The following is a 14956-nucleotide window of genomic DNA, read 5'->3' on the forward strand; positions in this document are numbered from 1 at the left end:
TTCTAGAAGACAGCATAGGAGAAAATCTAGGTGGCCTTGGGATTGCTGATAAGTTTTTAGATATAACACCAAAAGCACAATCCAACAAGGAAAAAAATTGTTAAATTGGATTTATTAAAATTAAAAATTTCTGCTCTGCCAAAGCCACTGTTAAGAAAAGGAAGAGATAAGCCACAGATTGGAAGAAAATCTTGCAAAAGACATTGATAAAGCACTTAATTTATCAGAATTCATAAAACTCAACAGTAAAAAAACAAACAGCCCAATTTTAAACATGGCAAAAGATTCAAATAGACACTCTACCAAAGAATATACTCAGATGCCAAATAAGTATGTGACAAGAGGTTCAACATCACATGTTATTAGGGATTTGAAAATTAAAACAATGAGATATCACTACACACCTATTCGAATAGCTAAAAATCAAAAAAAGTAACAACATCAAATATTGACAAGAATGAGGAGCAACAGGAACACTCAGTGGTGGTGGTAATGCGAAATGGTACAACCACTTTGGAAGACAATTTTATAGTTTCTTAACAGTCTACGCATACTCTTACTATATGATCCAGTAACTGTACTCCTAGGTATTTACTCAAATGAAGTGCAAAGTTATGTCTACACATGAATATTTAGAGCAGCTTTATTCATGATTACCAAAAATCCTTCAATAAATGAATAGATAAACAAACCATGGTACATCCATGCAATTTAATATTATCCAGTGATAAAAATAAATGAGCTGTCTAATCATGAGAAGACATGGAGGAACTTTAAATGCATATTGTTTAGTGAAAGGAGCCAGTTTGAAAAGGCTACATACTGTATGATTCCAACTATATGACATTTTTGGAAAAGGTAAAACTATAGAAACAATAAAAAGATCAGTGGTGGTCAGGGGTACGGGAGGAGGGAGGAATGATGAATAGGTGGAACAAGGGATATTCAGGTCAGTGAAACTACTCTGTATGAAACTCTAATGGCAGAAACACGTCATGATGCATTTGTCAAAACTTAAGAACGGTACAGCACAAGGAGTGAAGCCTCATGTCAACTGTGGATTTTAGTTAATAATAATGTATCAGTATTGGTTCATCGATTGTAACAAATGTACCACACTAATGCAAGATGCTAGGAATAGGGGAAACTGTACCTGGAGTGGGGGGTATGAAGGGATTATATGAATCTCTCAGTACTATCTGCTCAATTTTTCTGTAAATCTAAACCTGTGCTTAAAATATATATGACTTTTTTTAAATCTAAAGCCCTATTTCAAAGGAGAAAAATAGCTCACAAGAGAAAATAATTTTTCTTTGTGAACTGAGATATGGTCTTACACACATTCAAAGATGAAAGTTATGGGCCTTTTTTTCCCTCCAATATGATAATAGAAGGTTAAAATACAACCCGCACATTCAAAATTTAAATGGAATAGAAATACCTTAAGCCAAATATGGGCCATCTGTAACTATCTCTCCTTGTGTTCGTATTACAGAATCTCAGAGTTGAAAGGGACCTTAGACGTCATCTAGTCCCAGGTTTATCTGAATCTCCTTTACTTTCTCAATAAATCTGACTGTTCAGCTCTGTTGCCTATCTTTTTCTACTTTTTATTTTCTCCCTTTTCCTAGTTCTGGTCTCCCCATCCCCTTAATTGGCCATAATGCTAAAATAAAGTATATTTTCACTTTGTATTATAGTTATCAAATATGGTTTTATTATCCGTTTTTGCTTTTAAAAGCACACCTATACACATATGAAATAAAAGACCCACAAATTGAGACTTATTTTTCTTATAGGACCTTCCACTTATACTTTTCTTGTGGGTCAATGGCCTTAATAGCAGTGGGGCACATATATCAATTTTTGAAATCCCAATGTAATTTTCAGTCTAAAACTGATTTTTTCCCAGCAATTTTTGGTGGGAAAATTTTAGCTTCTAAAAGCAAACCTACTATATGGACATTAACACTTAAACAACAAAAAAATAATGTTTCTTTAGTGATAACTAATAATTCATTCTTCTCGTTCACTGTTCTCTGGGAAAATGAACTGGTCTTCATTATAACAACTTTCAGTAAAACATGGCTATAGTCCACATGATTGTAAATATAATTTTAAAAAAACAAATAAAAGAATATAGGTGACATATCTAAAGTTTAGATTTTTTTTTTAAATATCAAACTTGAGATACAACGATAGCCCAAGTTATAAGATGATAAGTCCTGTAGATCTAAAGTCTCTGAAGGAAATGTATTTGGTTATAAATAAAGTAATTGTTTTCTGAAAATTATCAATTCTCTTTAGACTTGATATTTCAAAATATTTACTATTTTTAAATACTACATTTGTCTTTTGGTCAAAATTAGTGAGAATAGAGATATTTCAGTTTAATTTATGAAAATTTGCCATAACTTTATAAAAACTTGCCAGGATATAGTTATTCTGAAATAAGGACTATCCTTTAAATGTAGTAATATCATTTTATTAAAAAAACTCAAAATTTCAGAATAGGGAGAGTAAAATTATATAATCATAAAACAATCAGAAGTGGAACTTAACAAACTTCTTATAACTGGACTTGGTAAAAATTCTTCCACATTGCTGAGTATATTTGGAAAGATAAAATTTTTTGTTGATTTTAATTATAACATTTAATCTTAAAACTTAAAATACTGAAAGCTAAAGTTGTAATGCAGGATCTCTCAACTTGATAGTACTGACATTTTAGCCAGACAATTTTTTGTTGTGGGTCTGTTCTGGGTACCAAAGGATTTTTAGCAGTATCCGTGGCATCTACCCAAAAGATACAAAAATGTCTCCATATATTCCCAAATGTCCCCTGGGGAGGTAAAATTGCCCCCAATTTAAAGCCACTGTTAATGTATCTCCAATTTAAGTTGTCACAGAGCTAATATATATTATTTTTCTTATAAATTATTTAATCTACAGAGAGAAAGGGAGACAGAAAATGATGGAACGCACATGTATGAAAAGAGAGCTTAAGAGCAAGTAAAGAAGCAACAGAGAAGGAACCTTTGAAACTCTTGACAGTTATCCAAGAACAAATAAATTTTCATTTCAGCATCCAAGACGGTGTGTCAAGAGTAACAACGCTATTTCTGAGTAAAACTTGTACTTTTCATGTTCTACCAGAAAGAAAATATTGTAACTGCTAAAAAAATAATTTATTTAAAATGTCATGTGAAAACATCATTCAAACAAAAAAAACTGAAATAAATGAAATCTTACTTTTTTCTATAGTACTCCCTGGCGCTCCTTGGTCCCGATCTTCAGGAGGCACACTTGCTTTACTACGTGAATCAATTGTAGACTGTTTCACTGGTAAACATGAAAGCTCCATAGCATTATAAGAATCATACAAATCCCAAGCAGTGGACATTATGCCTAAAAAAAGAGACAGAGAGGTAAAATTTACTTCAAACCAAATTCTAATATTTTAGCTTATATATGACTAGTCACAGCAAAATCTAAAATAAGAATATCTCCTGCTTAGGAAAAAAAAATACTATCATTTTACAACAATGGGAAGAAATGGATAAGGGTGAAAAAGAAAGAAATCATGAGGACACCTTAAGAGATCCTTAGCCATCATACTTTTAGCATCTACAAATACCTTAGTGTTTTATCGATAGCTCCGAATTATCCTCCCCATCCTTTCTGATCCCCTCACCTCCCTCGCCTCTATCCAAGCTGGTGCAGCGTAATCTCATCAGTCTGTCAGTATAGGGCTGCCTTGATACGGACCTGAACAACCATGTTATAACAAGGTTTTAATGTTTCTTTACTTATGGTTAACATATAACATGTTATATTCTACAGAACTTTTTATTTATAATCATCTAATTTCTTTTTATCAAGTAAAATTTCCTACATACTTATGTAAAAAGACTGTACTTCTTGGGAAAATGATTGACTCTATTCTCAATAAACTTGTAGAGTAGTATAGTTATTATCTTCTCTTTTAAAATAAGTATAGTTATACTTATTTAAGTGAGGAAATATAACAATGGTCTCCAAACAAAAATTGGTGATGTAAATGTCCAAATTTAAAAAAAAAGAAAAAAATTCCCAACCCCTTTCATTGCTGATATAACAATAAATGGCTTATATAGCAATTATTTTATCAGTGACCATGTAACAATATATTCATACATGCTAAACTTACTAAAGTTTCAGTTAAAGTAGGGTGATTTAATAAAGAATTCTTTTCCCTGAAAATCAAAACAGGATCTGGATCTAATAAATGCAGCCATTTCACTGTTAGAATTTTTATTTTCATAACGTAAAATGAAGGAGCTCTGGTATTTAACAATGTTTTCAATTAGTAAGAATGTTAACTCACATTTCATAATAACATTTTCTATCTTATTGAACCTATCTTAATAGTATCTAACAAAGTCATACACAGAATACCTAGTATTTTGCTGAATTGAAAAGGGTTCAATTTCCATGTTCCTGAAGTAAAAGACCATAGAAAGAAATTATGTCTTTGAATATTGAATTACCTAAACTTATTTTTCTTCCTTTAACTGAAAGTTTATTAAGTTGAGCATATAGGAATATATTGTCACATGGTCACTAACAAAATAATTGCTACATAAATAAATTATATGTTATAAATGAGCAATATAAAATGTTAGGGTGATTTAAAGTTGTTTCTTCTTTGGAGATAACACCACCAGTAATTTTAGTTTGGGTATCATTGTTACATTTGTTCATTTGAATAAATTAACCTGAGAAATAGAAAATCTCAAACCACATGCCATAATATCATGTACAAGGTGGAATAATAATGAATGAATGCGACTTCCCAATTGTGTACTGTTATATACTATTAAATAAAGCTTATTTTAACTAGTATCAGAAAAAAGTATTCTCAGCTATACCTGTGCTTTGAGCATTTCTGAGTCTAAAATACATCTAAATAGCTTTTACATATTTTAAAACATTGTTTCTCTCTACTAGTTTAATTCAGACTATGAAAGAGTAGCAATCAACTTCATAACATTTACAGAAAAATAATTTTACTTTTAGCTCAGTAAAAAGACATGCTCATTGTTAAAGAAAAAAGAAAAGGCAAATATGACTTGTATTTCCATCACCCAGAGACAATAACTGCTAGTGTTTTGGTATATGTCCTTCCAGATATACACGAACAAATACATACATATATTTTTTTAATAAAAATCACAAATCATGTTCATATCACATATGATTTTACAAAAGAATTTTTTATTGTAGTATAATATACATAGAAAATAAGCTGACTTTATGAAACCTACAAAGTTGTAGGATTTAACTGTATTTTCAAAAGTTAGCCAAAAACACTAATGCATTTATTGAATTATCCATTTATTTGAAATGGCAATTTTATCTCAAATTCCTATATGTATACTGTTAAGTGGCAAACGTTTTTTTTTTTTTTGGTGAGGAAAATTCACCCTGAGCTAACATCTGTTGCCAATCTTCCTCTTTTTTGCTTTAGGAAGATCGTCACTGAGCTAACATCTGTGCCAGTCTTCCTCTACTTTGTATGTAGGACGCTGCCTCAGCATGGCTTGATGAGTGGTGTGCAGGTCCGCGCCCAGGATCCAGGCCCCCGAACGCCAGGGGCTGCCAAAACAGAGTATGTGAACTTAACCACTATACCACATGGCCGGGCCCAAGTGTATAAGCAAATTTTTTTCTCACTTTCTATGAATCTTTACAGAGGGAACTTGAGCTAAATTAACACTTCTGGCCTCTCTATGTCCCTCATTCACTCATTGCTAGGGAAAGAGAAGTGACCAATCCTAAAGGAGAGTTTAGGAGAAGGAACTGCAGCTCAGCCACTTCTGGATTCTTTCATTAGGTCCGTTCAGATATTCCACGTTCATGGATAAGAAGACTCAATATCGTCAAGATGTCAGTTCTTCCCAAATTGATCTGTAGATCAATGGAATCCCAATCAAAATCTCAACAAATTATTTTGTAGATATTGACAAACCAATTCTAAAGTTTACATGGAGAGGCAAAAGACCCAGAATAGCCATAAAGTTGGAGGACTGACACTACCCAACTTGAAGACTTAATAAAGCTACAGTCCGTTCTTGGCCCTCTATTCTATTTTTTTGGTTTATATATCTGTCTTTATGCTAATACCACCCTGTTTTGATCACTGTAACTTTATAACAAGTTTTCAAATCAGGAAGTGTGAGGCCTCTAATTTTCTTTTTCTTTTTCAAGATTGTTTTGGCCATTTGGGGGTCTCTTGATATTCTATATAAATTTTAGGATGATTTTTTTCTATTTCTGCAAAAAATTCTTTGGGGGTTTTGATAGGGATTATGTTGAATCTGTAGATTGCTTTGAATAGTATTCACATCTTAACAATATTGTCTTTCAATCCATGACACAGGATGTCTTTCCATTTAGTTAGGTCTTCTTTAATTTCTTTCAGCAATGTTTTGTAGTTATCAGTGTACAAGTCTTTCACCTCCTTAGTTAAATTCATTCCTAGGTATTTTATTATTTTCGATGCTATAGTAAATACAATTATTTTCTTAATTTCCTTCTCAGATTATTCACTGGTAGTGTCTAGAAATACAACTGAATGTTGTGTGTCGATTTTGTATTCTGCAACTTTGCTGAATTCATTTATTAGCTCTAATAGCTTTTGTGTGGATTCTTAGGATTTTCTATACTTACATCATGTCGTCTGTGAATAGAGATAGTTTTAATTCTTCATTTTTAACTTGATGCCTTTTCTTTTTCTTGCTTGCTTGGGCTAGAACTTCCAGTACAATGTTGAACAGATGTTGAGAAAGCAAGCATCCTTGTCTTGTTCCTGATCTCATGGGGGAAAACTTTCAGCTTTTCACCACTGAGTATAATGCTAGCTGTGGGTGTTTCACAAATGCCCTTTATCAGGTTGAGGAAATTCCTTTCCATTCCTACTTTGTTGAGTGTTTTTATCATGAGACTGTGTTGGATTTTGTCAAATGATTTTTCTGCATTGAGATGATCATGTGTGTTTTTTTTCTTTATTCTATTAATGTGTAGAATTAATAAATAATGTGTTTGTTTTGTATACATTGATTGATTTATGTATGTTGAATCACCCTTGCATCACTGGGATAAATCTCACTTGGTCATAGTGTATAATCTATTTAATATGAAGCTGGTTCAGTTTACTAGTATTTCTGCATCCGTATTCATAAAAGATATCGGTATGTAATTTTCTCGTGATGTCTTTATCCGGCTTCGGTATCAGGATAATGCTGGCCTCATGAGTTTGGAAGTGTTCTCTTCTCTTCCATTTTTTGGAAGATTTTTTTTGAATGATTGGTGTTGGTTCTTCTTTAAATGCATAATGAAATTCACCAGTGAAACCATTTGGTCCTGGGATTTTCTTTGTTGGGGTTTTTCTTTTGTGTGTGTGTGTGAGGAAGATCAGCCCTGAGCTAACATCCATGCTAATCCTCCTCTTTTTTTGCTGAGGAAGACCGGCTCTGAGTTAACATCTATTGCCAATCCTCCTCCTTTTTTTTCCCCCCCAAAGCCCCAGTAGATAGTTGTATGTCATAGTTGCACATCCTTCTAGTTGCTGTATGTGGGACACCACCTCAGCATGGCTGGAGAAGCGGTACTTCGGTGCGCGCCTGGGATCTGAACCTGGGCCACCAGTATCGGAGCGCGCGCACTTAACCGCTAAGCCACGGGGCCGGCCCCTGTTGGGGTTTTTTTTTATTACTAATTCAGTCTCTTCACTTGTTATAGGTCTGTTCAGATTTTATATTTCTTCTTGAGTCAGTTTTCACAATTTTTGTATTTCTAGAATTTGTCCATTTCATTTAGTTATCTAATGTATTGAAATACAATTGTTCATAGTATACAATCCATTTTATTTCTGCAAGGTCAGCAGCAATGTCCTCACTTCCACTTCTCATTTTAGTAATTTGAGTCTTCTATCTTTTTTTCTTAGTCAATCTAACTAAAGTTTTGTCAATTTTGTTGATCTTTTTAAAGTACCAACTTTTGGTTTCATTGATTTTCTCTTTTGTTTATCTATTATTTTACTTATTTGCACTCTAATCTTTAACATTTCCTTCCTTCTGCTGACTTTTGCTTTAGTTTTATCTTCTTTATCCCCCAAGGCGTAAATTTAGCTTATTAATTTGAGATCTTTCTTCTTTTTAAATGTATCTACCACCATAAATTTCCCTCTAAGCCCTACTTTTACTATATCCCATAAGTTTTGTTATATTGTATTTTCATTTTCATTCATCTCAAGATATTTTCTAATTTCTTTTGTGCTTTCTTTTTTGACCCATTCATTGTTTGAGTGTGTTATTTAATTTCTACATATTTGTGAATTTTCCAGTTTTCCTTCTATTGTAGATTTTTATTTTCATTACATTGTGGTCATAAAAGACTCTTAGGAAGATTTCAATATTTTTAATTTTGTTAACTCTTGTTTTGTTGCCTAACATAATGTATCCTGGAGAGTTTTCTATGTGAACTTGAGAAAAATGTGTATTCTGTTGTTTTGGGTTGGAGTGTTCTGTATATGTCTGTTATATCTAGTTTATATTGTTATTCAAGTCCTCTATTTTCTTGTTGATGATCTGTCTAGTTGTTCTCTCCACTATTGAAAGTAGGGTATTGAACTCCCAATTCTTATTGTAAACTGTCTATTTCTCCCCTTCAATTCTGTTGATTTTTGCTTCATATATTTTGGGGCTCTTTTGTTAAGTGCTTATATGTTTATAATTGTTATATCTTCGTTATGGACTGAATCTTTTATCAATATATAATGTTCTTTGTCTCTTGTAACAATTATATCTAAAGTCTATTTTGTCTGACATTAGTAAAGCCATCTTAGGTTTCCTTGGTTACTATTTGCATCCTATCACTTTTAACATATTTGCGTCTTTGGATTGAAAGTGAGTCTCTTGTTAGATAGCATGTAGTTGGATCATGTTTAGGTTTTTTTTAATCCATCCTGCCAATATCTGCCATTTAATTGGATTGTTTAATCCATTTATTTAAATCAATTACTATTCAGGAAGGACTTCTGCCATTTTTGTATTTGTCTGCTTTGCGTTCTATATCTTCTTTGTTCTTCAATTCCTCCATTACTGCCTTCTTTTGTGTTTGATCTTTATAGTGTATCATTTTGATTCCTTTCTCATTTTCTTTTCTGGAATTTTTAAGTTATTTTCTTGGTGGCTGCCTTGGGATTACAATTAACTTCTTAAAATTTTAACAATATATTTTGAATTAATACTACTTTACTTTAACAGTATACAAAACTGCTCCTATACAGCTTCATCGCACCCACTTTATATTGATCTTTACACATTATGTGCCCATCAGCATAAATTTATAATTATAATTTTATGCATTTCTTTTAAATCATATTACAAAAAATAGGAGTTACAAACCAAAATTACAATACTGGCTTTTGTATTCACCTATGTAGTTACATGTACCAGTGTTCTTTATTTCTTCATATGTCTTCAAGTCACTGTCTAGCGTCCTTTCACTTCTGCCTGAAGGACCCCCTTTAGCGTTTCTTATAAGGCAGTTCTACTAGTGCTGAATTCACTCAGCTTTTGTTTATCTGGTAATGTCTTAATTTCTCCTTCATGAGGATATATTTAATTTTAATTATTGAATTTAATTTCTCCTTCATAAGGATTGTTTGAAGGATATAGAATTCTTGCTTGATAGTTTTTTCTTTCAGTGCTTTAAGCATATCATCCCACTGATTTCCAGCCTCCATGGTTTCTGCTGAAAAATTGAGTGTAATCTTATTGAGGATCCCTTGCACACAATGAGTCACTTTTCTCTTGCTGCTTTCAAGATTCTCTCTGTCATTCAACAGTTTGATTATGTGTCTCAGCGTGGATCTCTGTGTTTATCCCTCTTGTAGTTTGTTGAGCTTCTTGGATCTGCAGATTCTTATCTTTTAACAGTTTGGGAAGTTTTTGGTTATTATTTCTTCAAATATTCTTTGTGCCCCTTTATCTCTTTCTTCTCTTCTCTTTCTGAAATTCCCATTATGTGTACATTGACATGCTTGATGGATTCCCACAGGTCCTTCACGCTCTCTTTGTTTTTCTTCATTCTTTTTTCTTTCCACTCCTCAGACAGGATCATTTTAATTGACCTGTCTTTAAGAATTGCCTTTAAGAATGACCTGCCTTTAAGAAATCATTTTTATAATTTCTGTCTCTTGACTGATATTCTTTATTTCTTCATACATCACTCTCCTGGTTTACTTTAGCTCTTCGTCCCTCGTTTCCTTTAGCTTTATGAGCATATTTAATACAATTGATCAAAAGTCTTTGTCTAGCCAGTCTGTACTTCCTCAGAGGTTTCTGCTAATTTCTTCTTTGAATGGGCCATACTTTCTTGTTCTTTGTATCCTTTGCAATTTTTTTGTTGAAAACTGAATATTTTGAATATAATAATGTGGTAACTCTGGAAATCAGATTCTTCCCACTCCTCAGGGTTTGGTTTTGTAGTTTGCTGTGAGTGGTAGTTGTTTGTTTGCTTAGTGAATTTCCTAAACTATTTTTATAAAGTCTGCAGCCTTTGTCATGTATCATCTCAGAAGTGTTTGTTTTTTAGCTTTTGGTCAGCTAATGTCCTGACAGAGATTTCCTTGAACACCTGGAGTCCTCTCCCCTCAAAGAGAGAGAGAGAGAGAAGAAAAGAACAAAGAAACAAAGAAAAGGGGAAAAAATCCTCTCCTGGTGTTTGCTCATTGGGTCTGTGTTGGGATATTCCTTCAACGCTTAGCCAGGCTGTTTACAACTATGTCTTAGCCTTCACTTCCTGCTTGTACTGAGCCTAGAGATCAGCTAGAGGTGAAAGTCTAGGATTTTTTCAGGTCTTTTGTGAGCATGCATCCTGCCCTAGGCATGCGCATGACTTTCTAAATTCCCCCTGACACGCAAGCCTTTTTCAATATCTTAATTTCCCTAAGAAACTCTCTCCCCAGGTCTTTCTCCCAGGTGTGTCTCGTTTGCCTCAATTGTATTCTCTTGCCTCAGGTACAGTGAGCTGTTCATTTGCTTTGCAGTGCTTTTGAAGAATGCAGAACGCACAGCTGCTTTACCACCTGAGAGAGCTCTGAGTTAGCGAAAAAAAAGGAAAAGTGCCTCGTGTCAGCCCTTCAGGTAGGCCCCAGACAGGTTAAAACAGACAAACCAAATTCTTTGAGAATAAGGTCTACTCTGTTTCCTCTGGAACCAGGGGCTAGGGTCTCACACTGGGAAGGCAGGCTGCTGTCTTTAAGACCCCCAGCACACGGGGGAGGGGAGTGGGGCAAGAGCAAGTGAAGATGCCGCAAAGCTTTCCTACTAATTATGAGTTGCCTTTTTCTTGATTTAGCACTTGCTAAGAAATCTATTTTAATCTTTTTAAAGAACTAGCTTATAGTTTTTTTGAGTAAAAAAGGCCGTTAAGATTACAACCTTTCTTCTAATTATCCCTTTGGCCACACCTCACAGATTTTTGGCTATGCAGTGTTCTCAGGGTTGTTAATTTGTAAACATTGAAAGATAGCAAGTGTAGTAGTTAAGAGAACCAGACTGTCTGGGGTATCATCACCTGCCATACTAGCTGAGTGACCTTGGGCAAATTAGCTAACCTCTGTGCCTGTTTCTTCTTCTATAAAATGGGGAATAATAATAGTGCCTACCTCATAGGGTTGTTGTGAGAATTAAACCAGTTAATATATGCGAAAGGCCTAGAATCGTGTCTGGCACATTTTAAATGTTATTAGTTGTGGTTGATATTCTTTGTGATGTAGTAAACAATCAGTATTTATAAATGCTTCACAAACGTGTGAAGACGACAAAGTTCTATGATATGGTTTGCATAAAAGTCAAGATTGATAATTATATTACTCAAATCTTCTATATCTGTATTTATTACTTGTTAATTTATTGTCAAATTCTGAAAGCTGTAGATCACAGTACCCAGCTACTGTTGTGATTTGGCCAAATTATTTCTATTTTTGCTTTATATATTTCAACATTTATTTGTTAATTGACAGACTCAAAGAACATATATTCAAATATGGCAGTTTATCAAGCAGAATAAAAAATTACCTTTGTCTTCCTTTATGATTTTGTCACATTGAACGTCTTTATTCTTTGGTGCTCCGTTAATAGTCTGCATCATCCTTTCAACATATAAGTCATTGCCTAATCTATTTCTACAAAGGGTCTCATAATTCTTGTTTCTCTGGCTATAAAAAATAAAATATGCACAACTCATTAATATAAATTGATTATTACCACACATATCATCTCTTTATAATATGCTTTTTCTTTTTTTTTTTTAAAGGCAACTTTTAAAGCAATTTTTTTTTGTGTGTGTGAGGAAGATCAGCCCTGAGCTAACATCCGTGCCAATCCTCCTCTTTTTGCTAAGGAAGACTGGCTCTGAGCTAACGTCTATTGCCAACCCTCCTCCTTTTTTTTTCCCCCCAAAGCCCCAGTAGCTAGTTGTATGTCATAGGTGCACATCCCTCTAGTTGCTGCATGTGGGATGCGGCCTCAGGATGGCTGGAGAAGCGGTGGGTCGGTGCGAGCCTGGGATCCGAAGCCTGGCTGCCTGTAGCAGAGTGCGCGCACTTAACTGCTAAGCCATGGGGCCGGCCCCTGGTTTTTCTTAAAATTACCTTCTTTAATGTGGATTGCTCCAAAAAGTGAAGCGCGAGTTCAAAAAACCTCTTAGGAACAGACTGCATTAAACTCTTTTATACCATACTCCCAGCACCCCTGCCACCTTCAGTGCCCACCAACATATGCAGCACTATCTCCACATAAGTTTTATTATGGACTTTGATCTAGACGCTTAAAGCTATAAATTTCTCTCAAAGTACTACTGTTGTGTCATCCTGTGAATCTGTATTATTTTCATATTGTTTAGTTCTGAGTGTTTCTTAAATTTCCATTATGATTTCTTCTTTGATTCATGAGGAATTTGGAAATGTGCTTTTTAACTTCCAAGTGTATATGTGAATGTGTCTATGTTTTAGTTGAGATTTATGTTATTAATTGCTTACTTCATTCCATTGTGGTTAGAGAATTTAGTTTGTATGACACCACTTTGAAATTTTTGAAACCTTGTTTCATGGCCTTGTGCATGGATGATTTTTATAAATGTTCCAGATGTGCTTGAAAAGAGTATGTGTTCTCTAATACTTGAGTGTAGAGTTCTATATATGACCATTAAATTACATTTTTGGTTGTAATTTTTAATATCTGCACTAATTTTTTATCTGGTTGACCTACTAACAATTAACAGAAGTATGTTTAAATCTCCTACCTTAATAGGATACTTACCAAGTTTCCAATTTTTGCTTCAGATATTTTGAGGATATTTTATTAGGAATATTCAAGTTTAGAATTATTATATCTTCCTATCATTATGAAGTGACCTTCTTTATCCCTTATAATGCTGTCAGTTTAACTGTTTCTCTGCAGATAATATGTTCCTTCTTTCTTTTTTGGTTCTGTTTCTAAAATCTTCTTTTAATATTTGGTATTCTGGAGTATCACTATAATGCACTGAGTCCATTACTTTTTTTGGGATTTCTTTTTATTTATTCCTACTGCTGTTGGAACGGTATCTTTCAATAGTCTGGGAAAGTCCTTACCCACTCTCTTTGAATATCACCTCTCCTCCATTCTTCCTATTCGGCCCTTTTAGAACCGATTAGATATACGTTAGACCTTTATTCTACTGTCAATATCTTTTTTAAATTCTCTTTCATACTTTATATCCCATTTTTCTCTCCAAGCTTTATTAAGTATAATTTATCCAGATCAATGTTTCAATTTACTAAGTCTCTATTCAATTATGTCTTGTTTAAATTTAATGTTTTGTAATTTCAACAATTATATAAACATACTTTATTTTAAAGTTCCTTTTAGATGTTTTTCCAAATATGAGTCATCATTTTGATAGTTTCTTAATGTTAATGATGTTTTAATTCTACCTTTTATTTAAACACTTCACATATATTTTGTATTCTATATCTGATAATATCATTATCCATGTCCTCGGGGTCTAGATCTAGGGTTTGTTTTTTCTTTTAATTTTCATTCATAATGGCTTGTTTCTTTATTGGTTTGGTGTATTTTTACCCAACTCAATCTGAGGGAATTTTAAGAGGCTAAATGGGATATGCTTTCCTCCAGAGAAGATCTGTGTTTGCTTATGATAGTAGCTAGGAGACCCTACTGACCTGGGGCCACTTGAGAGAACTGAGATCCTTTTAAGTGTCTTGGCTTAATCCAAGGATCTCTCTTTCAGCTCTCTCAATTTGTGGGGGACCCAAGATTACCAATGGACTCTAGATCCATGTGCTAATGCTAACATTTGCTTCTAGCCTCTCTCTCTCTCATTTCAGATCACTTATCTATCCCTTTGTCATTTTTTCTTTTCCTTTTTTTGGTCCTAGGGGCTTTCCCTTATGTCTTATGAGTTCTTCAAAGTATTATTCAGGATCTAATTGTTCTATATTTTATAGTCCAAACAATTCTACAATATTTTATATTTGGAGAAGAATAATACTGTAAAAATTATTTTAGTGATGGATTTTTTTAGTACTCTGAAAAATATTCAAATTATATTTGAAGATAATAATCTGAATAACTATGTTAATATGTATTTATAGTAGCCATATTAATTTTAGACAGAGCAGACTTCAGAGCAGGGAAAATTATCAGAGATAAAAGAGGGGCATTACATAATGATAAAGGGGCCAATTCTCCAAAAAGACATAATTATTAATGTGTATGCATTTAGCAAAAGAGCTTCAAAATACATAAGGCAAAAATTAATGATCTATTTATATTCATTAATAGAGAGAAATGGAAAATCTGCTCTAATATAGTAAATTTAGCTATTTCTACATAATGTATTT

General features: G+C 33.4%; 1 protein-coding gene across 1 annotated transcript in view; it reads right to left on the reverse strand.

The window, feature by feature from the left end:
• DNAI4 (dynein axonemal intermediate chain 4) overlaps positions 1 to 14956 on the reverse strand; it is a 102701-nt gene that overhangs the window by 42833 nt on the left and 44912 nt on the right. Inside the window, exons 6-7 of the mRNA XM_058538247.1 lie at positions 12129 to 12268; positions 3253 to 3408 (exon numbers count right to left, since the gene is read on the reverse strand). Coding sequence (XP_058394230.1) covers positions 3253 to 3408; positions 12129 to 12268 — 296 coding nt within the window. The remainder of the gene's footprint in view (positions 1 to 3252; positions 3409 to 12128; positions 12269 to 14956) is intronic.

Source organism: Diceros bicornis, chromosome 4 (assembly GCF_020826845.1).
Source record: "Diceros bicornis minor isolate mBicDic1 chromosome 4, mDicBic1.mat.cur, whole genome shotgun sequence".
In the NCBI taxonomy this organism is placed as follows: Eukaryota; Metazoa; Chordata; class Mammalia; order Perissodactyla; family Rhinocerotidae; genus Diceros; species Diceros bicornis.